Consider the following 27,292-nt stretch of genomic DNA (forward strand, 5'->3'; position numbering starts at 1 on the left):
TTGCATTAATTGTAATGATTTATTCCGTCACTCCTAATTTCAAAACATGGACAAAATTGCTCCGAAGATAATTTGACATAAATGTGAAATATATATGCTTTATTTTCAATCGAGACTTTAAAATGGCACATGACGTCAGGGTGTGTGAAGATTGACACAAATTGAAAACCTTGATTAGTTCTTTAATTTATATAAAAATGTAAGTTCTTATTTTTACTCTCAAATTACATATTTATGATTCAAAAAATGAGTTCAAGAAATGAATGCCTGTGTACAAAGCAGGTCATTGGACCCAACATTCTCATTCAGCAGGTAACAATTGCAACACTTTTCATTTTACAGGACCTTAAAACAGAAAATCACTGTATCAGTTTGTATTTACAAAGTGCAAGGAGGCATATACTACATATGGGGAATCATTTTCAGCCCTTATCAGAAATAATCTTGAAACCAGAGAGTGATTCGATAACTCATTAAAGTTTAAAATCCCTAAACTGAAACTGTGCCAAAGCAATACAGTAGATCTCCACTGAGAAAACAAAGGACTGTCAAAAGGCAGATGTTATGGATCAACGATAGACCTTGTGTAAATATGATAACAATCCCTCATTGGATGAGGAACAGCATCAAGATGCACTGTTTAGTGGGAGCTAATATGCTTATTTTATAACACTGGTAGCTGACATATACAGTATCACAACTGAAAAGTGTTGAGTCAAATGCGTTTTGGCTGAAATTTGATGGTACAGTGTCAGATTTCACCCTTTAGAGGGTGTAGAGGGTGTTCAGTCAATAGAGGTAATATTAATTTGGCAACACTTAGCTATACACCAATAGAAAAACAACAAAATGTGTCAATTGTGCAAATAATACCTGTTTGCTAGTTTACGTGTTCTAGGTGATGATTATGACTGTTTCTTCTATCCTCTGACCCAGAGAATGACTACTCATTTTAAATACGTAAACAATGTATTTAAACCACGTCTCAATACAAAAAACACATTATAGACTGCAGTGTTTGGGGCCTTCATGGGGTCCTTCTGCGGGAGGTGGGGAGGGCATACATCTACATTTTTTTATGTAGTGGCAGTGCACCCCTGCTAAATGCATATAGGTGAAACACTAGTGTGACTATGACCCGCTGGAGGATGTAATGTGATGTGATTCATAGCAGTTGTCTAAATGTCCACCAGACTTTCTTTGACAAGAGAGCCGTCGGTCAACAGTCCTCAGAGACACACCAGGCACATCAAAGCACTTTTTAACTCTCATCTGATGAAATGTGTGTTTACACTGTTATAATGTGTTTTAAACGGTTTACAAAGAGTTCTCAATAACTCTCAATGTACACCAGAATCCTCTATCCTGAAAAAGGCACAGTGATATTCATCATCATGATGCACCTCGTAAACAAAATCAAAGATACCCATAAACAATAAAATAATGCAGTGGTGAACAGTTGAAATAATACAGTCATTTATGTAAATTCTCTGTAGGGTTTCACCGTAGTGAAAGACAACCAGACATACTGAAGTAGTCTATCTGTACTATGGCTCCAGGCCCTGGTCTCTGGCTGCAGCTTTTGGAGTCTGTAACTGCGGTGGGCTGGAATCTTTAAACCAGGTTGTACTCCTTCACATGGTATTAAAGAGTCTGTAACTGCGGTCGGCTGGAGTCTTTAAACCAGGTTGTACTACTTCAGATTCAGCTGGAGCCTTTAAACCAGGTTGTACTCCGTAAAATTCAGCTGGATTCTTTAATCCAAGTTTTACTACTTCAGATTCAGCTGGAGCCTTTAAACCAGGTTGTACTACTTCAGATTCAGCTGGAGCCTTTAAACCAGGTTGTACTACTTCAGATTCAGCTGGAGCCTTTAAATCAGGTTGTACTCCTTCAGATTCAGCTGTAGCCTTTAAACCAGGTTGTACTCCTTCAGATTCAGCTGCAGAATGAAGTCCTTGACGGCGGCAAAGACAAATCGAATGTTCTCCGTGTCAGTGGCACAGGTGAAGTGGGAGTAGATTTTATCGCAATCTGGATTCAGGTCCACAAACATCTTCAAGATGAATTCTCTTCCTGCCTGTGGGTCCCGCTGGGGCCCTTAGGAGGAGGAGATATGATTAGTTATATGATTCATGAAATAATGGCACATCAGTTAATTTAACTCTTATATCAATCTAAACCAATATATTAAATATTGTCTGGTGAAATTAACATGGTATTGACCCAGCAGCACAGAGGGAGGGTGTTTGAAAGTGTACTGCCCACCGATTGTCTTAACTGGAACTGTGTGTGTGTGTGTGTGGTTTGAACATTGATTGTTTGTGAATCGCCTTCGGTGGCCACAGGGACCAAGAGGTTATAAATTGCACCGCCAAGGATCGATTACAGGCCATAAGGGGCAAGGTCTTGTAAATGGTGTTAGACGGCTGCATCATATACATACAATAGTTTATTTATGATGTGCATTGTATATATGGTTTATTTAGGGTGTTTTTATCTATAAAGTATACTGGTAATATGATACAGGGCCAGCGCAAGCACACCGTTTTTAAATGGGTTTTATAGTAAAGACATGTAATTTAACTGTAAAAATATATTACCGTGTAATGTGGAATGAACACAACCAGTCATGATGTTTTTTACTTAAAGTAGGTAACCTTCGCACTTTTGTCCAAAATAATTCCAGCATCTGAACAGTGCATCTGGACAGTTCACCCCCCAAGTGGCTAAAACTTTCTCACTGGAGAAAGCATCTGAGCAAGTGAAACAGCACCTAAGCGAAACAGCACACCTCTGTCTTACTAGATGTAGCCAATGTACTGTATCTGGCGCTGTCTGACCCCCAATAAAATATGACATGCTACTCCTTCATGGGGGGGGGGGGGGGTCAAGTGCAAGTGCTGGTTCATTTGTTACCGTGCATTCAGAAAGTACACAAACCCCTTGACCAACAATGCAGTTCAAGAAAGAGTTAAGAAAAAATTTACCAAATAAACTAAAGTAAAATAGAATAAAAAGTAACAATAAAATAACTAGTCAGATTTTTTTTAAATGAACTAGGCAAGTCAGTTGAGAACAAATTCATATTTACAATGAAGGCCTACACCGGCCAAACCCGGACAATGCTGGGCCAATTGTGTGCCGCCCTATGGGACTCCCAATAAAGGCCGGTTATGATACCGCCTGGATTCAAACCAGGGTGTCTGTAGGGACGCCTCTAGCACTGAGATGCAGTGCCTTAGACCGCTGCGTCACTCGGGAGCCCCCAAATCATGTCCAATCAATTGAATTTACCACAGGTGGACTCCAATACATTTTTAGAAACATCTCAAGGATGATCAATGGAAACAGGATGCACCTGAGCTCAATTTCAAGTCTCATAGCAAAGGGTCTGAATACTTAAGTAAATAAGGTATTTGTTTTTCATTTTTAATACATTTTCAAAAAATTCAAAAAACCTGTTTTCTCTGTCATTATAGCGTTGTGTGTGTAGATTGACAAGGAAAAATGTGTATTTAATACAGCTTAGAAGAAGGCTGTAATGTAACGGTCAAGGGGTCTGAATACTTTCCGAATGCACTGTATATTGTACTTTTACATATATTGTACTTTTTTTATCTAAATGTCCTCATAAAAGGAGTAGCCTAGCCTAGTATGATTCTGACCTATGAAGTCTACCGGAAAGTGTCACTATGATAGCACCCATCCTGGTCTCTTTTGGTGCCAATAGTATCCAGCTGCAGCTGACACTCACATATCCTATAGGCCTATGTCCCTGTCAGTGTGAACCACATTGTATTGTAGACAGAAAAGCCACTTCTGTAAATATGCAATTAGGGTTAAGTGCCTTGCTCAAGGGCACATCAGCAGATTTTTTCACTTAGTCCGTTCAGAGATTTGAACCAGCAACATTTTGGTTTCTGGCAAAACGCTCTTAACCACTAGGTTTCACATACTGAGACAGAGGAGTGCTATTTTGCCGCCTTTCCTTCCAGTTCTCTGCTGCCAATGACTGGAACGAACTGCAAAAATCACTGAAGCTGGAGACCCATATCTCCCTCACTAGCTTTAAGCACCAGCTGTCAGAGCAGCTCACAGATCACTGCACATAGCCCATCTGTAAACAGCCCATCCAACTACCTCATCCCCATACTGTATTTATTTATTTATCTTGCTCCTTTGCACCCCAGTATATCTACTTGCACAATAATATTCTGCACATCTACCATTCCAGTGTCTAATTGCTATATTGAAATGATTTCGCTACCATGGCCTATTTGTTGCCTTACCTTACCTCATTTGCACTCACTGTATATAGATTTTTCTTTTTTCTACTTTATTGTACGTTTGTTTATTCCATGTGTAACTCTGTGTTGTTGTATGTGTCGAACTGCTGTGCTTTATCTTGGCCAGGTCGCAGTTGTAAATGAGAACTTGTTCTCAACTAGCCTACCTGGTTAAATAAAGGTGAAATTAAAACAAATTTTGCATTGGTAGTTTATGATCACATTTAGCTGGTCCATGCAAATTGAGCTTGTCTTTCTGTCATTAAATCCATGAAAAAAAGGAGTTCTTACCATCATATTCAGGGAAGTAATCCACCAGATGTGAGAACAAGATTTTCTCCTGCATTAAGTCAATCTTATTCAAGAATAGAATGATTGAGGAATCTTTAAACCACGGGTAGGTTATTATTGTCCTGAACAACGCTTTGCTTTCCTCCATTCGATTCTGTGGAAAGTTAAAAAAAAACAATGTTAAAGAGACAACCTGTATTTGCCCTTCTTTTTTTCTAACTCCATGTTCGTAAATTCAATCTGGAGTGCCAGAGTGTGCCCAGCGTGCGCTCTGGGCGTTCGTAAATTAAGAGCGTTGTCATTGTCCATTCGTAAATTCAATCTGGAGTGCCAGAGTGTGCCCAGCGTGCGTAAATTAAGAACGTTGTCATTGTCCGTTCGTAAATTCACAGAGATTCGCTCTTGGGGAGTCCGCTCTGGCTGAGGAGTAGGGTTGATCCAACCGCTCTGATATGGATCCAGATTCCTATCTAAAGGTTGAACATACGTATCGTTACGATCCTAAGAAAATCCATACGTAAATTGTTAGGATCGTAAGAAAAGCTATGCTTGAAACATGAACGGAAGAGTGAAATTTAATCTGTTGTTAGGTTCTTATTTTTCAGAGTAAATAACTCACAGACACTTGAAGCTTGACCAAGTTTAATTCTTCCCAAAGGGTCGACACAGCTGTATTCAGACAAAAAACATTTCTCACCATCATATATATATATATATATATATATATATATATATACATACACACACTCTACTTCAGACACCACTCTTTCTCTCCAATCCTTACATCTTATGGTTCGACAGGAAGAGGGTAACAGGATACTAAAACCATTATTTCTCCCTTCAGGGGATCTGACCTGTCCTCCTGACCTCAACCCCTCCTTCGCCTAATCCACAGATGTCCTCTTGTATCACCTATCGCACTCCCATGACTCTCTCCCGTCCACCCAGCACATTCCACAGCCACTCTGTCTTTCTACAGATCTCACTCCTTTATGTACTATGCGTCTGATGTACTATGCGTCTGATCTATCATGTCTTTAATATCTCAATGTGAACATTCAAAAACCATGTTATGATTACGGACTAACATTTTAGGTTTTGCACTGCTGCACTATTTTAGCACTACAGGGTGCACTACTGGAAAATCATAGTCAATCGATCAATAACATAATCATACTGTTAGCAAAAACAAATCTTTCATTTACAATCTGTAGAAACTATGGAAAACTTTTGTGCAACAGCACAGTTTAAAAATATATGGCAAATAGTAAAGAAATATAAGGGAGGTGTTGAAAAGGGATAGAATGCAGTCAGGACCATCAGATAATTGGCTTAAACATTACTCTTACTGAATTTCCACGTAGGCGAGGATATTGGAAATTTAATCAAAGCCTATTGGATGATAACTTGTTTTTAAATAGGACAGAGGAATATATAACAGATTTTTTTTTTTACATAGCATAGGTACAGCAAATACGATTTTTCTATGGGACACTTTAAATGTTCCTTTAGAGGCCACGCAATTCAGTACTCATCTGTAAAATGCAAAGGGTTTTGAGCCCTGCAAACTGACCTCCAGCAGGCCACAAATGTGCATGGCATTTGCCAGAGAACACCAAGATTGGCAAATTCGCCACTGGCGCCCTGTGCTCTTCACAGATGAAAGCAGGTCCACCCTGAGCACATGTGACAGACGTGACAGCCTGGAGACGCGGTGGAGAACGTTCTGCTGCCTGCAACATCCTCCAGCATGACCGGATTGGCAGTGGGTCAGTCATGGTGTGGGGTGGCATTTCTTTGGGGGGCCGCACAGCCCTCCATGTGCTCGCCAGAGGTAGCCTGACTGCCATTAGGTACCGAGATGAGATCCACGGCGTCTCCAGACTCTGTCACGTCTGTCATGTGCTTAGTGTGAACCTGCTTTCATCTGTGAAGAGCACAGGGCGCCAGTGGAGAATTTGCCAATCTTGGTGTTCTCTGGCAAATGCAAAACGTCCTGCACGGTGTTGGGCTGTAAGCACAACCTCCACCTGTGGACGTCGGGCCCTCATACCACCCTCATGAAGTCTGTTTCTGACTGTTTGTATAATGTACTGACTGTATAATTTCCACCTGTTGTCTAATCCATTTGCATAACAGCATGTGAAATTTATTGTCAATCAGTGTTGCTTCCTAAGTGGACAGTTTGATTTCACAGAAGTGTGATTGACTTGGAGTTACATTGTGTTGTTTAAGTGTTCCCTTTATTTTACTGAACAGTGTATATATATATATATAGACTTAGGGTGGAGTCATTAAAACTAGTTTTTCAACCACTCCATACATTTCTTGTTAACAAACTAGTTTTGGCAAGTCGGTTAGGACAGCTACTTTGTCCATGACACAAGTAATATTTCCAACAATTGTTTACAGACAGATTATTTCACTATATCACAATTCCAGTGAGTCGGAAGTTTATATACACTAAATTGACTGTGCTTTTAAACAGCTTGGAAAATTCCAGAAAATGATGTAAGGACTTTAGAAGCTTCTGATAGGCTAATTCACATCATTTGAGTCAATTGCAGGTGTACCTGTGGAACGTACTTTGATGTGAAAAGTACAAATCAATCCCAGAACAGCAGAGGACCTTGTGAAGATGCTGGAGGAAACAAGTACAAAACATAACCTGAAAGGCCGCTCAGCAAGGAAGAAGCCACTGCTCCAAAACTGCCATAAAAAGCCAGACTACGGTTTGCAACTGCACATGGGGACAAAGTTCATAATTTTTGGAGAAATGTCCTCTGGTCTGATCAAATAAAAATAGAACTGTTTGGCCATAATGACCATCGTTATGTTTGGAGGAAAAAGGGGAAGGCTTGCAAGCCGAAGAACACCATCCCAACCGTGAAGCACAGGGGTGGCAGCATCATGTGTGGGCGCTTTGCTGCAGGAGGGACTGGTGCACTTCACAAAATAGATGGCATCATGACAAAGGAAAATTATGTGGATATACTGAAGCAATGAGTCAGTAAGTTAAAGCTTGGTCGCAAATGGGTCTTCCAAATGGACAATAACCACAAGCATACTTCAAAGTTGTGGCAAAATGGCTTAAGGACAACAAAGTCAAGGAATTGAAGTGGCCATCACAAGGCCTGACCTCAATCCCATAGAAAATTTGTGGGCAGAACTGAAAAAGTGAGCAAGGAGACCTACAAAACCCTTTGGTATTACCTGGATTTCCACATAAATTGGTAAAAACATGTGAACTGATCTTCCTCTAAGTCACAACAATAGACAACAGGTGTGCTTAAACTAACAACACACAAATGATTGCATTTTCCCTGTCTATATTGAATACATAATTTAAACAGTATGTGAACCCCTAGGTTAATGACTTCTCCAAAAGAAAACTGAAGTCAGATGTCAGCTAACCTGGAGTCCAATCAATGAGACGAGATTCGAGATGTTGGTTTGAGCTGCCCTGCAATATAACAAACTCACCAAATGTGAGTTTGCTATTCACATGAAGCATTGCCTGATGTGAACCATGCCTCAAACAAAAGATATCTCAGAATACCTAAGATTAAGAATGGTTGACTTGCATAAAGCTGGAAAGAGTTACAAAAGTATCTCTAAAAGTCTTGATGTTTATCAGTCCACAGTAAGACAAATTGTCTATAATTGAGAAAGTTCAGCACTGTTGCTACTCTCCCTAGGAGTGGCCGTCCAGAAAAGATGACTGCAAGAGCACAGCGTGAATGCTCAATGAGGTTAAGAATAATCCTAGAGTGTCAACTAAAGATTTACAGAAATCTCTGGAACATGCTACATCTCTGTTGACGAGTCTACGATACGGAAAACACTCAACAAGAATGGTGTTCATGGGAGGACACCATGGAAGAAGCCACAGCTGTCCAAAAAAACATTGCTGCATGTCTTAAGTTCGCAAAAGAGCACCTGGATGTTCCATCAAAATATTCTGTGGACAGATTAAACTAAATTTGAGTTGTTTGGAAGGAACACACAACACTATGTGTGGAGAACAAAAAAGGCACACCAACATCAAAACCTCATCCTAAATGTAAAGTATGATGGATGGAGCATCATGGTTTGGGCTGCTTTGCAGCGTCAGGGTCTGGACAACTGGCTTTCATCGACGGAAAAATGAATTCTCATGTTTATCAAGACATTTTTCAGGAGAATATAAGGCTATCTGTCCACCAAATAATGCGCAACAGAAGTTGGGTGATGCAACAGGACAATGACCCAAAACACAGTAGTAAATCAACAACAGAATGGCTTCAACAGAAGAAAATACGCCTCCTGGAGTGGCCCAGTCAGAGTCCTGACCTCAACCTGATTAAGATGCTGTGGCATGACCTCGAGAGCGGTTCACACCAGACATCACAAGAATATTGCTGAACTGAAACAGTTTTGTAAAAGAGGAATGGTCCAAAATGCCTCCTGACTGTTGTGCAGGTCTGATCCGCAACTACAGAAAACTTTTGGTTGAGGTTATTGCTGCCAAAGGAGGGTAACCAGTTATTAAATCCAAGGGTTCACAGTTTTTCCACCCTATACTGTGAATGTTTACACGGTGTGTTCAATAAAGATATGAAACATATAATTGTTTGTGTGTTATTACTTTAAGCAGACTGTGTTTGTCTATTGTTCATGACCAATTTATGCAGAAATCCAGGTAAATCCTTAAGGGTTCACATAACTTTTCTTGCCACTGTATGTGATATCAACAGAGAGGTATATTTTCTGGGTGATTTATATATTGACCAGCTTTCATCAAGCTGCCCACTCAAGAAAAAGTTTAAAACTGGTTTAGGTTATCAGTCAACCTACCAGGGTATTTAAAAACAGCATAGGAATGAAATAATCAACATGCATTGATCAGATCTTTACTAATGCTGCAGGAATTTGCTTGAAAGCAAGTTCACAATATAGTTGCCATATCTAGGAAAACCAAAGTTCCAAAGGATGGGCCTATTTGTCACGTTCTGACCTTAGTTATTTTATTATGTCTTTGTTTTAGTATGGTCAGGGCGTGTGTTGGGTGGGTTGTCTATGTTCCTTACGCATGGTATCCCCGGTTCGCCAGCACAGCCCAGTGCGGGCAATTCCACCTCGCCGCACTGGCCTGGCTACGGGGAGCATTCAACCAGGTAAGGTTGGGCAGGTTCGGTGCTCGAGAGCTCCAGTGCGCCTTCACGGTCCGGTCTATCCGGTGCCATCTCCACGCACCAGCCCTCAGGTGGCAGCCCCGCGCACCAGGCAGTCTCTACATCTCCTCCCTACAGGTGCTCCCGTCTGTCCTGAGCTGCCAGAGTCTCCCGTCTGTCCTGACCTGCTGGAGTCTCCCGTCTGTCCTGAGCTGCCGGAGCCACCAGTCAGCCAGGAGCTGCCGGAATCGCCCTTCACTCCGGAGCTGCCGGAGTCTCCCGTCCGTCTGGTGCTGCCGGAATCTCTCGTCCATTCGGGACCCGTGGCTTGGGTCCCCAGTCCGAGGTCGGCGGCGAGGGTCACCGCATTAAAGATGCCACGGAGGCGGGTAAAGAGGCAGAGAAGGACTATGGTGGTGTGGGGTCCACGTCCGGCGCCAGAGCCGCCACCGCGGACAGACACCCACCCAGACCCTCCCCTATCGGTTTAGGTTTTGAGTCCGCACCTTTGGGGTGGGGGGGGGGGTACTGTCACGTTCTGACCTTAGCAGTGTTGCTTGCCTCGAAGCAAGCATAGAAGTAATTTAGCTTGTCTGGTAGGCTCGTGTCACTGGGCAGCTCGCGGCTGTGCTTCCCTTTATAGTCTAATAGTTTGCAAGCCCTGCCACATCCGACGAGTATCAGAGCCGGTGTCGCATGATTCAATCTTAGTTCTGTATTGATGTTTTGCCTGTTTGATGGTTCGTCGCAGGGCATAGCGGGATTTCTTGTAAGCTTCTGGGTTAGAGTCCCGCACCTTGAAAGCGGCAGCTCGACCCTTTAGCTCAGTGCGAATGTTGCCTGTGATCCATGGCTTCTGGTTGGGGTATGTACGTACAGTCACTGTGGGGACGACGTCCTCAATGCACTTATTGATAAAGCCAGTAACTGATGTGGTGTATTCCTCAATGTCATCGGAAGAATCCCGGAACATGTTCCAGTCTGTGATAGCAAAACAGTCCTGTAGTTTAGCATCTGCTTTAATTTTAGCTTGTAAGCAGGAATCAGGAGGATAGAGTTGTGGTCGGATTTATGGAGGTCGAGGGAGAGCTTTGTACGAGTCTCTGTGTGTGGAGTACAGGTGATCTAGAATTTCTCCCTCTGGTTGCACATTTAACATGTTGATAGAGATTTGGTAGAACTGATTTAAGTTTCCCTGCATTAAAGTCTCTGTCCACTAGGAGCGCCGCCTCTGGGTGAGTGGTTTCCTGTTTGCTTATTTCCTTATACAGCTGACTGAGTGCGATCTTAGTGCCAGCATTTGTCTGTGGTGGTAAATAAACAGCCATGAAAAGTATAGCTGAGAACTCTCTAGGCAAGTAGTGTGGCCTGCAATTTATCACAATATACTCTGCCTCAGGCGAGCAAAATCTAGAGACTTCCATAGATTTCGTGCACCCGCTGTTGTTTACAGATATGCACAGACCACCCCCAGTCTTACCGGAGTGTGCTGTTCTATCCTGCCAGTGCAGCGTGTATCCCGCTAGCTGAATATCCATGTCGTCGTTCAGCCTCGATTCCGTGATGCATAGAATATTACAGTTTTTGATGTCCCATTGGTAGGATATTCGTGATCATACCTCGTCTAGTTTATTGTCCAATGATTGCACGTTGGCGAGTAATATTGACGGTAACGGCAACTTTCCTAGTTGCGTTCTGCGGGTCCGGACGAGGCATCCGGCTCTTTGTCCTCAGCGTTGCTTCCTTTTGCGAATAATTGGGATGTCTGCCCTGTGGGGTGTTTGGAGAATATTGTGTGAGTCCTGCTTGTTGTTGTGGTTGTTGTTGTTGAAGAAATCTTTGTCTAATCCGAGGTGAGTGATCGCTGTCCTGATATCCAGAAGCTCTTTTCTTCCGTAAGATACGGTTGCAGAAACATTATGTACAAAATCATTTACAAATATCGCGAATTGCCACTGGCTTTGAGGAAAGCCAGAGTGTCTATGTATGCGGATGACTCAACAGTATACATGCTACTACATGCTACTGAAATTACTGCTACACTTAACAAAGAGTTGCAGTTAGTTTCAGAGTGGGTGGCAAGGAATAAGTTAGTCCTAAATATTTCTAAAACTAAAAGCATTGTATTTGGGACAAAATCATTCACTAAAGCCTAAATCTTACCTAAATCTTGTAATAAATAATGTGGCAATTGAGCAAGTTGAGGTGTCTAAACTGCTTAGAGTAACCCTGGATTGTAAACTGTCATGGTGAAAACATATTGATACAACAGTATCAATGGGGAGAAGTATGTCCATGATAAGGCACTGCTCTGCCTTCTTAACAGCACTGTCAACAAGGCAGGTCCTACAGGCTCTAGTTTCTACCTTCCTGACAGCACTGTCAACAAGGCAGGTCCTACAGGCCCTAGTTTCTACCTTCTTAACAGCACTGTCAACAAGGCAGGTCCTACAGGCCCTAGTTTCTACCTTCTTAACAGCACTGTCAACAAGGCAGGTCCTACAGGCCCTAGTTTTGTTGCACCTGGACTACTGTTCAGTCATGTGGTCAGGTTGTCATGTATTGTCATGTTGTGTCTTGTTTCTGTCCTCTCCCTTCACCCTGTCTCCCTCTGCTGGTCGTTATTAGGTTACCTTTTCTCCCCCTCTCTCCCCCAGCTGTTCCTTGTCTCCTCCTAACTACCTCGTCACCCCTTTTCCCACCTGTTCCCTTTTTCCCTCTGATTAGTCCTCTATATCTCTCTCTGTTTTTGTTCCTGTCTTTGTTGGATTCTTGTTTGTGTTTTTCATGCCTGAACCAGACTATCGTCATGTTTGCTGCAACCTTGTCCTGTCCTGTCGGAATCTGCCGGTCCATCTGAGCCTACCTATGTTTTGTTATTAAAGAAGTTCTGTTTACGTTAATTCGCTTTTGGGTCCTCATTCACGCACCGTAACAGAAGAATCCGACCAAGAATGGACCCAGCGACTTCGGATCCTCTCCACTCAGCCGTCGAGATCCAGGGAGCGATGCTAGGCAGACACGAGCAGGAATTGTCTGCTGCTCGACATGCCGTTGAGACCCTGGCCACCCAAGTCTCCAACATCACAGAACAGGTTCACCATCTCCGCCTCGATCCACTGGCCACTTCCAGGGCTTTCGAATCTCCGGAGCCCAGAATCAATAACCCGCCGTGTTACTCTGGGGAGCCCACTGAATGCCGCTCGTTCCTCACCCAGTGTGATATTGTGTTTTCTCTCCAGCCCAACACTTACTCCAGGAGCACTGCTCGTGTCGCCTACGTCATATCTCTCCTTACTGGACGGGCTCGTGAGTGGGGCACGGCAATCTGGGAGGCAAGGGCTGAGTGTACTAACCAGTATCAGGACTTTAAGGAGGAGATGATACGGGTTTTTGATCGATCTGTTTTTGGGGAGGAGGCTTCCAGGGCCCTGTCTTCCCTATGTCAAGGTAATCGATCCATAACAGACTACTCTATTGAGTTTCGCACTCTTGCTGCCTCCAGTGGCTGGAACGAGCCGGCTTTGCTCGCTCGTTTTCTGGAGGGTCTCCGCGCAGAGGTAAAGGATGAGATTCTCTCCCGGGAGGTTCCTTCCAGCGTGGATTCCTTGATTGAACTCGCTATTCGCATTGAGCGACGGGTTGATCTTCGTCACCGAGCTCGTGGAAAGGAGCTCACGTTCTCCGTTGCCCCCCTCTCCGCATCACTACCATCTTCCTCTGCCGGCTCGGGTGCTGAGCCTATGCAGCTGGGAGGTATCCGCATCTCGACTAAGGAGAGGGAACGGAGAATCACCAACCGCCTCTGTCTCTATTGCGGTTCTGCTGGTCATTTTGTCACTTCATGTCCAGTAAAAGCCAGAGCTCATCAGTAAGCGGAGGGCTACTGGTGAGCGCTACTACTCTTGTCTCTCCTTCAAGATCCTGCACTACCTTGTCGGTCCATCTACGCTGGACCGGTTCGTCAGCTTCCTGCAGTGCCTTAATAGACTCTGGGGCGGAGGGCTGTTTTATGGACGAGACCTGGGCTCGGGAACATGACATTCCTCTCAGACAGTTAAGGGAGTCCACGGCCTTGTTCGCCCTGGATGGTAGTCCTCTCCCCAGGATTCAGCGTGAGACGCTACCTTTAACCCTCACTGTTTCTGGTAATCATAGCGAAACCATTTCTTTTTTAATTTTTCGTTCACCTTTTACACCTGTTGTTTTGGGCCATCCCTGGCTAGTTTGTCATAATCCTTCCATTAATTGGTCTAGTAATTCTATCCTCTCCTGGAACGTCTCTTGTCATGTGAAATGTTTAATGTCTGCTATCCCTCCTGTTTCCTCTGTCTCTTCTTCACAGGAGGAGCCTGGTGATTTGACAGGGGTGCCGGAGGAATATCACGATCTGCGCACGGTGTTCAGTCGGTCCAGGGCCACCTCTCTTCCCCCACACCGGTCGTATGATTGTAGTATTGATCTCCTTCCGGGAACCACTCCCCCCCGGGGTAGACTATACTCTCTGTCGGCTCCCGAACGTAAGGCTCTCGAAGATTATTTGTCTGTAGCTCTTGCCGCCGGTACCATAGTCCCCTCCTCCTCTCCCGCCGGAGCGGGGTTTTTTTTTGTTAAGAAGAAGGACGGGTCCCTGCGCCCCTGCATAGATTATCGAGGGCTGAATGACATAACAGTGAAGAATCGTTATCCGCTTCCTCTTATGTCTTCAGCCTTCGAGATCCTGCAGGGAGCCAGGTTTTTCACTAAGTTGGACCTTCGTAACGCTTACCATCTCGTGCGCATCAAGGAGGGGGACGAGTGGAAGACGGCGTTTAACACTCCGTTAGGGCACTTTGAATACCGGGTTCTTCCTTTCGGCCTCGCTAACGCTCCAGCTGTCTTTCAGGCATTAGTCAATGATGTCCTGAGAGACATGCTGAACATCTTTGTTTTCGTTTACCTTGACGATATCCTGATTTTTTCACCGTCACTCCAGATTCATGTTCAGCACGTTCGACGTGTCCTCCAGCGCCTTTTAGAGAATTGTCTTTTTGTGAAGGCTGAGAAGTGCTCTTTTCATGCCTCCTCCGTCACATTTCTCGGTTCTGTTATTTCCGCTGAAGGCATTAAGATGGATCCCGCTAAGGTCCAAGCTGTCATTGATTGGCCCGTCCCTAAGTCACGCGTCGAGTTGCAGCGCTTTCTCGGCTTCGCGAACTTCTATCGTCGTTTCATCCGTAATTTCGGTCAGGTGGCAGCCCCTCTCACAGCCCTTACTTCTGTCAAGACGTGCTTTAAGTGGTCCGTTTCCGCCCAGGGAGCTTTTGATCTCCTCAAGAATCGTTTTACATCCGCACCTATCCTTGTTACACCTGACGTCACTAGACAGTTCGTTGTCGAGGTTGACGCGTCAGAGGTGGGCGTGGGAGCCATTCTTTCTCAGCGCTCCCTCTCTGACGACAAGGTCCACCCTTGCGCGTATTTTTCTCATCGCCTGTCGCCGTCGGAACGTAACTATGATGTGGGAAACCGCGAACTGCTCGCCATCCGCTTAGCCCTAGGCGAATGGCGACAGTGGTTGGAGGGGGCGACCGTTCCTTTTGTCGTTTGGACTGACCATAGGAACCTTGAGTACATCCGTTCTGCCAAACGACTTAATGCGCGTCAGGCGCGCTGGGCGCTGTTTTTCGCTCGTTTCGAGTTCGTGATTTCTTATCGTCCGGGCTCTAAGAACACCAAGCCTGATGCTTTATCTCGTCTCTTCAGTTCTTCAGTAGCCTCCACTGACCCCGAGGGGATTCTCCCTGAGGGGCGTGTTGTCGGGTTGACTGTCTGGGGAATTGAGAGGCAGGTAAAGCAAGCACTCACTCAAACTCCGTCGCCGCGCGCTTGTCCTAGGAACCTTCTTTTCGTTCCCGTTCCTACTCGTCTGGCCGTTCTTCAGTGGGCTCACTCTGCCAAGTTAGCCGGCCACCCTGGCGTTCGGGGTACGCTTGCTTCCATTCGCCAGCGTTTTTGGTGGCCCACCCGGGAGCATGACACGCGTCGCTTCGTGGCTGCTTGTTCGGTCTGCGCGCAGACTAAGTCCGGTAACTCCCCTCCTGCCGGCCGTCTCAGGCCGCTTCCCATTCCCTCTCGACCGTGGTCTCACATCGCCTTAGATTTTGTCACCGGACTGCCTTCGTCAGCGGGGAAGACTGTTATTCTTACGGTTGTCGACAGGTTCTCTAAGGCGGCTCATTTTATTCCCCTTGCTAAGCTTCCTTCTGCTAAAGAGACGGCACAAATCATCATCGAGAATGTTTTCAGAATTCATGGCCTTCCGTCAGACGTCGTTTCGGACAGAGGTCCGCAATTCACGTCTCAATTTTGGAGGGAGTTTTGCCGTTTGATTGGGGCTTCCGTCAGTCTCTCTTCCGGCTTTCACCCCCAGTCTAACGGTCAAGCAGAACGGGCCAATCAGACTATTGGTCGCATCTTACGCAGTCTTTCTTTTCGCAACCCTGCGTCTTGGTCAGAACAGCTCCCCTGGGCAGAATACGCCCACAACTCGCTTCCTTCGTCTGCGACCGGGCTATCTCCTTTTCAGAGTAGCCTCGGGTACCAGCCTCCGCTGTTCTCATCTCAGTTCGCCGAGTCCAGCGTCCCCTCCGCTCAGGCTTTTGTCCAACGTTGCGAGCGCACCTGGAAGAGGGTCAGGTCTGCACTTTGCCGTTATAGGGCGCAGACTGTGAGAGCTGCTAATAAGCGTAGAACTAAGAGTCCTAGATATTGTCGCGGTCAGAGAGTTTGGCTCTCCACTCAGAACCTTCCCCTTAAGACCGCTTCTCGCAAGTTGACCCCGCGGTTCATTGGTCCGTTCCGTATTTCTCGGATCATTAATCCTGTCGCAGTGCGACTTCTTCTTCCGCGATATCTTCGTCGCGTCCACCCGGTCTTCCATGTCTCCTGTGTCAAGCCCGTACAGTATATACATATGAGATGAGTATGTAAACAAAGTGGCATAGTTAAAGTGGCTAGTGATACATGTATTACATAAGGATACAGTCGATGATACAGTATGGTACAGTATGGTACAGTATATACGTATGCATATGAGATGAATAATGTAGGGTAAGTAACATTATATAAGGTAGCATTGTTTAAAGTGGCTAGTGATATATTTTACATCATTTCCCATCAATTCCCATTATTAAAGTGGCTGGAGTTGAGTCAGTGTCAGTGTGTTGGCAGCAGCCACTCAATGTTAGTGGTGGCTGTTTAACAGTCTGATGGCCTTGAGATAGAAGCTGTTTTTCAGTCTCTCGGTCCCAGCTTTGATGCACCTGTACTGACCTCGCCTTCTGGATGATAGCGGGGTGAACAGGCAGTGGCTCGGGTGGTTGATGTCCTTGATGATCTTTATGGCCTTCCTGTGACCTCGGGTGGTATAGGTGTCCTGGAGGGCAGGTAGTTTGCCCCCGGTGATGCGTTGTGCAGACCTCACTACCCTCTGGAGAGCCTTACGGTTGAGGGCGGAGCAGTTGCCGTACCAGGCGGTGATACAGCCCGCCAGGATGCTCTCGATTGTGCATCTGAGAAGTTTGTGAGTGCTTTTGGTGACAAGCCGAATTTCTTCAGCCTCCTGAGGTTGAAGAGGCGCTGCTGCGCCTTCTTCACAATGCTGTCTGTGTGAGTGGACCAATTCAGTTTGTCTGTGATGTGTATGCCGAGGAACTTAAAACTTGCTACCCTCTCCACTACTGTTCCATCGATGTGGATAGGGGGGGTGTTCCCTCTGCTGTTTCCTGAAGTCCACAATCATCTCCTTAGTTTTGTTGACGTTGAGTGTGAGGTTATTTTCCTGACACCACACTCCGAGGGCCCTCACCTCCTCCCTGTAGGCCGTCTCGTCGTTGTTGGTAATCAAGCCTACCACTGTTGTGTCGTCCGCAAACTTGATGATTGAGTTGGAGGCGTGCGTGGCCACGCAGTCGTGGGTGAACAGGGAGTACAGGAGAGGGCTCAGAACGCACCCTTGTGGGGCCCCAGTGTTGAGGATCAGCGGGGAGGAGATGTTGTTGCCTACCCTCACCACCTGGGGGCGGCCCGTCAGGAAGTCCAGTACCCAGTTGCACAGGGCGGGGTCGAGACCCAGGGTCTCGAGCTTGATGACGAGCTTGGAGGGTACTATGGTGTTGAATGCCGAGCTGTAGTCGATGAACAGCATTCTCACATAGGTATTCCTCTTGTCCAGATGGGTTAGGGCAGTGTGCAGTGTGGTTGAGATTGCATCGTCTGTAGACCTATTTGGGCGGTAAGCTAATTGGAGTGGGTCTAGGGTGTCAGGTAGGGTGGAGGTGATATGGTCCTTGACTAGTCTCTCAAAGCACTTCATGATGACGGAAGTGAGTGCTACGGGGCGGTAGTCGTTTAGCTCAGTTACCTTAGCTTTCTTGGGAACAGGAACAATGGTGGCCCTCTTGAAGCATGTGGGAACAGCAGACTGGTATAGGGATTGATTGAATATGTCCGTAAACACACCGGCCAGCTGGTCTGCGCATGCTCTGAGGGCGCGGCTGGGTATGCCGTCTGGGCCTGCAGCCTTGCGAGGGTTAACACGTTTAAATGTCTTACACACCTCGGCTGCAGTGAAGGAGAGACCGCATGTTTTCGTTGCAGGCCGTGTCAGTGGCACTGTATTGTCCTCAAAGCGGGCAAAAAAGTTATTTAGTCTGCCTGGGAGCAGGACATCCTGGTCCGTGACTGGGCTGGATTTCTTCCTGTAGTCCGTGATTGACTGTAGACCCTGCCACATGCCTCTTGTGTCTGAGCCGTTGAATTGAGATTCTACTTTGTCTCTGTACTGACGCTTAGCTTGTTTGATAGCCTTGCGGAGGGATAGCTGCACTGTTTGTATTCGGTCATGTTACCAGACACCTTGCCCTGATTAAAAGCAGTGGTTCGCGCTTTCAGTTTCACGCGAATGCTGCCATCAATCCACGGTTTCTGGTTAGGGAATGTTTTAATCGTTGCTCTGGGAACGACATCTTCAACGCACGTTCTAATGAACTCTTGGACGTACACAGAGAGCTAATATTAAATAGTTGCATGTCAATCTCTCCTGGCTCAAAGTGGAGGAGAGATTGACTTCATCATTGCTTGTATTTATGAGAGGTATTGACATGTTGAATGTACGAGCTGTCTTTTTGAACTACTGGGGCACAGCTCAGACACCCAGGCATACCCCACAACACGTCACAAGAGGTCTCTTCACAGTCCCCAAGTCCAGAACAGACTATGGAAGGCGTACAGTACTACATTAAGCTGACTACATGGAACTCTATTCCATATCAAGTAACTCATTCAAGCAGTAAAATTAGATTTAAAAAACTGATTAAAAAAACACCTGTTGGAACAGCGGGGACTGTGAAGCAACACAAACATTGGCACAGACACACACACACACACACACGATAACATACTTACTATACACACACTTACACATGGATTTGGTACTGTATATATGTGGTAGTGGTGAAGTAGGGGACTGAGAGCACACAGTCTGTGATGTATTGTAATGTTTTTAAAATCGTATGAACTGCCTTCATTTTGCTGGACCCAAGGAAGAGCTGCCTTGGCAGCAGCTAATGGGGATCCAAAATAAACACAAATACAAATTTTGAAGCTGATCTACCCCCTAAAAATATTTTTTGAACAGATCTTATGTTGCAATTCTGACATACAATAATAACTTTCAGAGTTTTGGCAATTTCATCTCACCAACAAAAAAAACGTACACCTATGAGAAGTGCTACCCAAACATGCATAACACAGTATAAAAACAGTGGAAGTCAGGGAGACCGGAAAGACCTATCCTGCACGTTTTCAAGTTAAAAGTCTCCATTCTCTATTACTCCTCAGTTGAGTTTACTTCACATTTAGGTAGCTTGTGTAATAGATTTGTTTGCCAGCGTGAGTCTAGATAATACTAGCTGTATTATGCTTAAAACAGGAAAGTTTCAGTCTGCTAGGTGTATCTCTACAGCATGGGCATATCTCTGGGTGACGTGGACATCCCCATGCATACACCTTATCAAAATATGACTAAATCAATATTGCACCATCCCATTCTCTGGACTCTGTCTGGAATCATAACCAGTAGTATCTACCAGGAATAATGAAACATAGATTCACCAAGCATCTATTCTTGTTCTATGAATTATGTATGACCACTGGAGTTTTTGCCACTCAAAATCTTGCTAAAGCATATTCTGTAGGAGGGGTTAATATACATTTAAAATAATTGGACATGATTAATATGAATCGGGTCATGAACATACAGTTCACTCAAAGTATTCAGACCTGTTCATTATTCTTATTCTAAAATGGATTAAATAGTTTTTTTAATCTCAACACAATACACTATAAAGACAAAGCAGAATCAGGTTTTTGACCATTTTAACCAGTACTTTGTTGAAACACCTTTGGCAGCGATTACAGCCTCAAGTCTTCTTGGGTATGCGCTACAAGCTTGGCATATACCTTTATTTGGGGAGTTTCTCCCAATCTTCTCTGCAGATCCTCTCAAGCTCTGTTAGGTTGGATGGGGAGCATCGTTGCACAGCTATTTTCAGGTCTCTCCAGAGATGTTCGATCGGGTTCAAGTCCGGGTTCTGGCTGGGCCACTCAAGAACATTCAGAGACTTGTCCCAAAGCCACTCCTGCGTTGTCTTGGCTATGTGCTTAGGGTCGTTGTCCTGTTGGAAGGTGAACCTTCACCCCAGTCTGAGGTCCTGAGCGCTCTGGAGCTGGTTTTCATCAAGGATCTCTCTGTACTTTGCTCTGTTCATCTTTCCCTCGATCCTGACTAGTCTCCCAGTCCCTGCCACTGAAAAACATCCCACAGCATGATGCTGCCAGCACCATGCTTCACTTAGGGATGGTATTGGCCATTTAGGATAAGGCTGTAACGTAACAAAATGTGGAAAAAGTGAAGGGGTCTGAATACTTCCCAAATGCACTCTATGTACTTTGAAATTAACAAGAGAGAGGTTAAAAGTAGGCTAAGTCTGGCATAAGCTTATTCCCACACTTTACAATAACTCTGTTGCAATGGTTTTAGGTCGTCTCCTTATAGGCTATTCCCTCCATCACAACACTGCTGCCCAGTTGAAGAGCTTGTGATCTCCATGCAGCACCACGCGCCTTCAGAAAAGCACCGCTCATCCTCAGAAGATGCCCTTCTGTAGGCATTCAGCCATAGAGTCATTATACCCTCATGTAGGCCTATTTGCCTACTAGCCAAATAAATTCCAGAGCATGCATGATGGGTGACACTCGTCATTCCAACATATTTGAACATTTAATTCATCCTTCATTCAGTTCAGTCAGTATGTCAACCATTCTGTCATTTGTCTGAGTTGCAATAGGAACTAAATCAAAGAGAATAGAAGAGTCTTTTCCATTTGTTTATTGAAATGAATGTGTATTCAAAATGATCTAAATTCCCCAAAGTTCTTTACCCTATCACTTTAATAATTCATTGTTTAATTTAGGCCTATCAACAAAAAAAAAAAAATAGGCATTCGACTTGTAGGCATTGCAATTTAGGCTATAATTTGGGGTACTGGTGTCTTGCGGAATAATGTTAGAATTATTTTTGTGTTTTATAACTGTTTATATTATAAGGCTCCCCTTAAAAAGAGACCCTAGCTCACAGGCCTCTAAATACATTCAAAAAAATAGTTGAAGAAGCACGTGCAGTGGCTGATAGAGAAAACAGATCTGGCAATAAGAATAGACTATAGATAGTCTTGACCATTTGGAACTCCTTGGCTATTTCGCTCAGGACAGGTTATAGCCAAGACTTTATTTATTGATGTGGATATAACCTCTGTGTGATGGGGTTGTGCAATGCAAATGGCTATAACAAGCCTACATGCAGAGTGGAATTCACTAATACAACACTCAAAAGGCCTAATATAAGGCCTACAGTCCGTGCTCCCAAATACTGGAAAAAGTGTGATTCATTAGTTTACATGATCACCACAATATCCCCACGGGGCTATAAAAATAAATTCTGCAATTATATGGCCATTAAATAACACACAACGGCATGGCATATTTATATAGTGGAATAGGCCTAGCATAAATCATATATACTTTATATTTTGCATCTCAGGCGGTTATTCTAGACAAGGCTCTTCTGTGTCTTTATCACAAGTCATTTGTTGAAGGCCCAAGACTATACTACGCCATCTACTGATATAACGTTGTTATTGAATGCAGTTCTAAAACAAGCTCTAGACTTTTATTTTGGAAATGAAAGCGGAAGCTGGAAAACCCTAACTTCTGGGCTAAAGTTGCTTGATTGACTAGCTACATTCGGTTCATGTCCTTTGCAGATGCCACATTACTGACAAAAGTTTGTACCGATAAAAAAGATGTGTAACCAAGGGAGGCGTAAAGTAAGAATTGAACGCGTAAATGTTAATTCATAGTCCTAACACGTTTACAGATGTATTTTAACATTTACGTTTCAATTTTCACGCATGGCTTTTCTTACGATCCTAACAATTTACGCATGGATTTTCTTACGATCCTAACGATATGTACGTTCAACCGTTTGGCAGGTATCTGGCTCCATATTCTGACCTCACAACAGCAGTCAAGCATCCAAGCTAACTGGCTAATGTTGGCAAGCTTACTAGCTACTTCCAGACACAAATGAGAGAACACCTCACTCTGAGCATTTTACTCGTGCTAGCAGAGCTGGTTAGGCTGTTTTCATGTTACCCAGAGTGTTGGTGACTGTTACTGTGCTGCTGGACCCAGTGTTCTACACCGTCAGTGTGGACAATTACTTTGCAGTGATTGTGAATGATGCAAATACCGTAGAAAAAACTGCCCTTGTGTTTGTTCCAAGAATCATTACAGTGACTGAAGGGCTCCCCCTGCAGGTGAACGCTAAGCACAACCCCTGAGCTGGTCAAAGTCCAGTTCAAATGTAGCATGTGCGTTACAAAACAAACGTGAGTGTTCCTATTAAAACTTTGGGAGCATTCAAACAGTGTGTGGGGTATTCTCCTTCCTTTTCTCTGAGAACACGTAGCCTGGTCCCAGATCTGTACGTGCATTTAGCCAACTCCTACGACTATAGGAGTTGTCATACAACAATAATCAGAGGGGTTGGCTAAAGTACAGATCTGGGCACAGGCGAAGTCTAACTCCAACCCTATGGCGGAGTGTGAATGGATATCAGCTGAGGCAGACAGGCGTTGGGCTCCGGGAAAATCTGGGTCATCTTCACATAACTGGTTTGGGCTGATTCAACATTTAGCACTGGAACAATGTGCCTCTGTGTTCAGACTGACTAGGTGATTATCTCTCTCCTGGATCCTCTCCTCCACTAGCAGAGATCCAGTCATAAAGAGATAGCAAGAGGGAGAGAGTTTGGCCAACTTTCTAGTACAATGCCATGTATCTCTGTCTCTAAGCATTCAATCAATCCATTCATAAGTTCAAGCAGCTCAGTTAGGTAGCTCGGTTTAGAATTGTCATTATTCAGCGGATTGTCATTGGTCAGTATTGTCCAGGAGGTGCCAACATGGCTGCCGTGGATTTTAGGAGCACCATGTCCTCTAAGAACACCATCGTGCTTTGGACTGTTGAAAGTGCAATGACCAAACTCACCTCATTGTCAGATTCTACCAGGACCTGGTCGTATTCACTGAGAGCCACCAGGAACATGATGGAGGTGACATTCTCAAAGCAGTGGATCCATTTCCGCCTCTCGGACCTCTGGCCACCCACATCCACCATTCTGAGAACAGCAGCACAGCACCATGAGGTTTAGGGGCAACTCTCAACAGGCAGGTATAGAGAACACAGAGTTCTAATGGGTTATGATGAGTTATTACATTAACATCAATATGTACTGTACCAAAAAGCATGGAGCTGGAGAAACATCCATTTGTATTTGAATAATTCAAAATGGAGTCTTTTAATATCAGTTACTTTTCTAGGATCATCTTGATCAATTGTGTTCAGCAGACAGGGATGGAATAGTAGGCTATGTGGATGTTTACCTGAAGACCACACTCTGGAGGTCAAAGGGGTACTCTATGATGCCTGTGGTAGGGACCCTGACCCTGAGCACGTCTTGCTGGGTCGGGACATAAGATGACTCAGCTATACGGTCCAGTGCATTCAAGTAGCTGAAAGGGCATGAGAGAAATGGGGTTATTTATTATTATTATTATCATCGTTTTAACAGTTCTGTTACTCATTAAGTCACCTTTCAGAAAAACACAGAAGTCTTAAAATACAGATCTTTCAGCCGACCATCACAATAGCAATCAATCTGGCCATTGGATCGCGTTATTGTTTACCTGAATCTGCACAGCCTTTTATGCCTGAGATGTAACTGGCATTGGACACAGTGGAAACTATTTGGGAAGAGTGTGGGGAGTAGTCACTGGTCTGTGTCCACTCACTATTTGGCAATCTAAACTAGAGGTTTGGTATTGGTTTACTCACTATTTGGCAGAGTCTGAGAGCTGGTATTCCCTCTTCCGATCGTAGCATTCCTGGATCCCTGGGTCATTCCATAGACTCTTAATGGCGTCAACGTACGGATTTGTAAACATTGTGACCTTCTCTACGTCCACTTCAATGACAATATTTGCATGGCCCTGAAATAGGAGAGAGAAAGAGAAGGGGAAAGAGATCATTACATAAGAGACCTAGAGAGGCATTTGTCTGAGTGATCATGTTTATTGTAAATGGAAGCCAAAGAATTGTGTTAGCTTGGCCTCAGACCTATCTAGAATTTAAATGTGTGTTAGTGCGTGGCAGTTAGCACATAGCTGTGAGGTAGTGAATTTGTATGATTACTAGGCCCCATATGGTGGCTTTAAGGTAAGGGATAGAGAGCTACGTGATTACGCAACGTCATTTTGTCTCTCTTGTGGCATATTGGTCCCAGAAGTTGCCCTACTTTACGTGTGTGCCAACAGTCAACCACATGTGTACCTTTTACAAGGCCTTCAGTCTGTCATCCTGCTCAGTAACTAATGACATCATCAACTAGGCAGAAAGTAAACAAAGTTAGAGATATCATAACGACATCACCTGATCCTTCACTACAATCCTCACTGAGACTCAGAGACTGTAGAAACAAATAAAAGGTCTGTACAAACATGGGCCTAGCCAGGTCCGGAGGTTTTTCTGACAATGAAAAGCTTCTAGCCTAGAGGCTATAACTAAAGCCTATAGTGTTTCCAGAGTGGTGTCAAGGCCTGGAAAAACTAAAAAATGTTGGCAAAAAAAAACAGGCAAAGTTGGTATAAATGGAACAACAGAAGGGTCACCTGGTTGTCTTCACACTTGTAAGGGATCTGAAGGGTCTCCATAGCATGGATCATGGACTGCATGGCAGTGAAGATGTTCTGGTACACCAGCTTGGTGAAGCCTCGCTTGTCCTCCTCGGAGTAGCCCGTCCCATGGATGATCCTCATCTGCTTGATGAAGGTGCTCTTCCCACTCTCACCAGTCCCTGGGAAGAAAAAGCTCAGAGATTAACTCCGTTTGACAGTAGCCTGCCACTGCTGATGAAAGCCAATGCACATTTTAGGCTTATTATAGAGTGTCATTTTTATATTGTCAATTTGATGGACACGCGACATGTAGATTAAACTATTGCTGAGTAACCCAAACATTTTGTTTGAATACAATTTTTCAACTGCACTTTGTTTTGGCCATGGAATGTTGATACAACAGTTTCAGGGTGTGGTCTATTGTGTGTTGTATCTGTCACAGGAACATATTTCTGATCTCCGAACCTAAATGGGCAGTGATCCATGACAATAATTGATTGATTTCTAAGAAATGTGGCCCCTATGCAATTAATCAACCTAACGTTTATAGTAGCAATGGTAACCCTTCCTTAGTCACCTAACAAATTACATGAGCCTGATTGCTGTCAACATTTTTTCCTTGAGTTATAACTTATTTTGCTCCCAGCAGGGTGACAGTTGTGAGCTGGATGTGTGAACTTAATAAATTATTCTACATATTTAAGTTATATTAACATCACAGAGTACCAAAAGACATTACACTACAATAAACATAACGGATAAGCCTGGTGGGAAGAGCTACATGAGGACAGGCTCATTGTAATGGCTGGAATGGAATAGATGGAAATGAGTCAAACATGTGGTTTCCATATGTCTGATGTGTTTGATAACTTTCCAATTATTCCATTCCAGCCATTACAATGAGCCCCTCCTCCTACAGCTCCTCCCACAAGCCTCTGAAACATTGTTTTCTTGGCAATATCTCAAATAAATTCCAATTGCCAGGCAATATGTTTTTTTTTATAGGCATGTGCATTGAAATAACAGATACAATGTACACTGATATAGTCAGTGATATTATGAACATGGTTCAAATAATGATACAATGTCATATTAGTGCTTTGAGTGGTTATTAGAACTGTGATCGTTGGTTTACCGAGAAGCAACAGCTTAAACTCGCGGCGCGAGTCTTTCTTGTCCCGGCGAAGCTGTCTTTCGATCTCGTCGTTGATCCGTCGAGCCTCCTTTCCCTCTTCGCTGAGGCAACAGGCCCCTACGGAGCCCAGAGTCATGACTCTCTTGATAACACTTACTTTTGGGGTCGAGGAGGTAGGCCTATATTCCAAAGTGAAATTAAATTACCATTTAAAAAATGTTAAGGCGATAAACATTGACACTTTGTTAAATAAATTGTTATATTTAACTAAAATAAATGTCCTCCCTCAGCACTGACTGAATTCTCTATCTACAGTGCCATGCATAGCCTACGCTCTAGAGTCCACAGTAAAAGCCAAGCGTAATAATGCGAATACAATTCCCAGAAACTGATTGAACCTTTGGCAGAAACAGACCACTTGTTATTTTATATTTATGTAAACTACGGTCCCATTACGAAATGCAATAGGAGCCAATCCGTTGGGAGAATGAATAATGAAATAGCAACATGTAAACAGAAAACAGAAAAGCAAATCTTTACCTCCAATAGTTGAACTCCGGGTGTGGTGAATGAATATGGCGGACTTTTACTCCATATCACCATAAATGTATAAAAAACGAAATTCCATTATTCCACAGGAGTAACAAAAAATAATCCCATACCACAATATGTTCCTTTTGAATTTGTCTTCATTGAAGTTGCATTGCTTAACGTTGTTATATTTTTTCTATTGTCCCCTTTGCTTGTCCCATCTGTAATTTCATTAGGTACAGAATACAGTGTACTCTGACTGGACCCTATGTGAACCTAGCAGCAAAAAGGCAAGGAGCCATAAAAATAAAAGTGCTCTACACAGTAAAACATTTTCTTCATATTCATCCACCCTTTTGTCATTCTTCTTCAACATCACTCATCCTTGCCTTTATTTACGTTTTTCTCTTCGTCATTATTCTACATCTTAATAATTTTCACCAACATAAAAAGTATGGGCCCATGAACGGGGTGTGTCGGACAGTGTCTCTCGAAGTAGAGGACTCTTATTTTCACACAATTCTAGCCATTATTGCTGCCAGCTGCTGTCGTGTT

The 27,292-nt window shown here is 44.1% G+C and overlaps 1 protein-coding gene across 1 annotated transcript; it reads right to left on the reverse strand.

Moving 5' to 3' along the window:
* On the reverse strand, nt 1-27,253 carry LOC110537041 (guanine nucleotide-binding protein G(q) subunit alpha). Its single transcript, XM_021622756.3, has 8 exons — nt 26,747-27,253; nt 26,207-26,385; nt 25,066-25,250; nt 24,233-24,387; nt 23,782-23,910; nt 23,387-23,516; nt 4,581-4,734; nt 1-2,100 (listed from the first exon to the last, which is right to left on the reverse strand). The coding sequence occupies exons 2-8, from the start codon at nt 26,340-26,342 to the stop codon at nt 1,913-1,915; spliced, it is 1,077 nt and encodes a 358-aa protein (XP_021478431.3). The 5' UTR covers nt 26,343-26,385; nt 26,747-27,253; the 3' UTR covers nt 1-1,912.
* Between the last annotated feature and the right edge of the window lie 39 nt (nt 27,254-27,292).

This window comes from Oncorhynchus mykiss, chromosome 12, assembly GCF_057628025.1.
Source record: "Oncorhynchus mykiss isolate SJ-2025 chromosome 12, ASM5762802v1, whole genome shotgun sequence".
In the NCBI taxonomy this organism is placed as follows: domain Eukaryota; kingdom Metazoa; phylum Chordata; class Actinopteri; order Salmoniformes; family Salmonidae; genus Oncorhynchus; species Oncorhynchus mykiss.

Excerpts from the sequence above, each read along its gene's own strand:
- LOC110537041 (XM_021622756.3), bottom strand. The coding sequence starts at position 26,342 with ATGACTCTGGGCTCCGTAGGGGCCTGTTGCCTCAGCGAAGAGGGAAAG. Across the intron at positions 4,735-23,386 it reads TGGTAGAATCTGACAATGAG|AATCGAATGGAGGAAAGCAA; the intron begins GTGAGTTTGGTC and ends AACTTTCCACAG. Across the intron at positions 2,101-4,580 it reads TTACTTCCCTGAATATGATG|GGCCCCAGCGGGACCCACAG; the intron begins GTAAGAACTCCT and ends CCTCCTCCTAAG.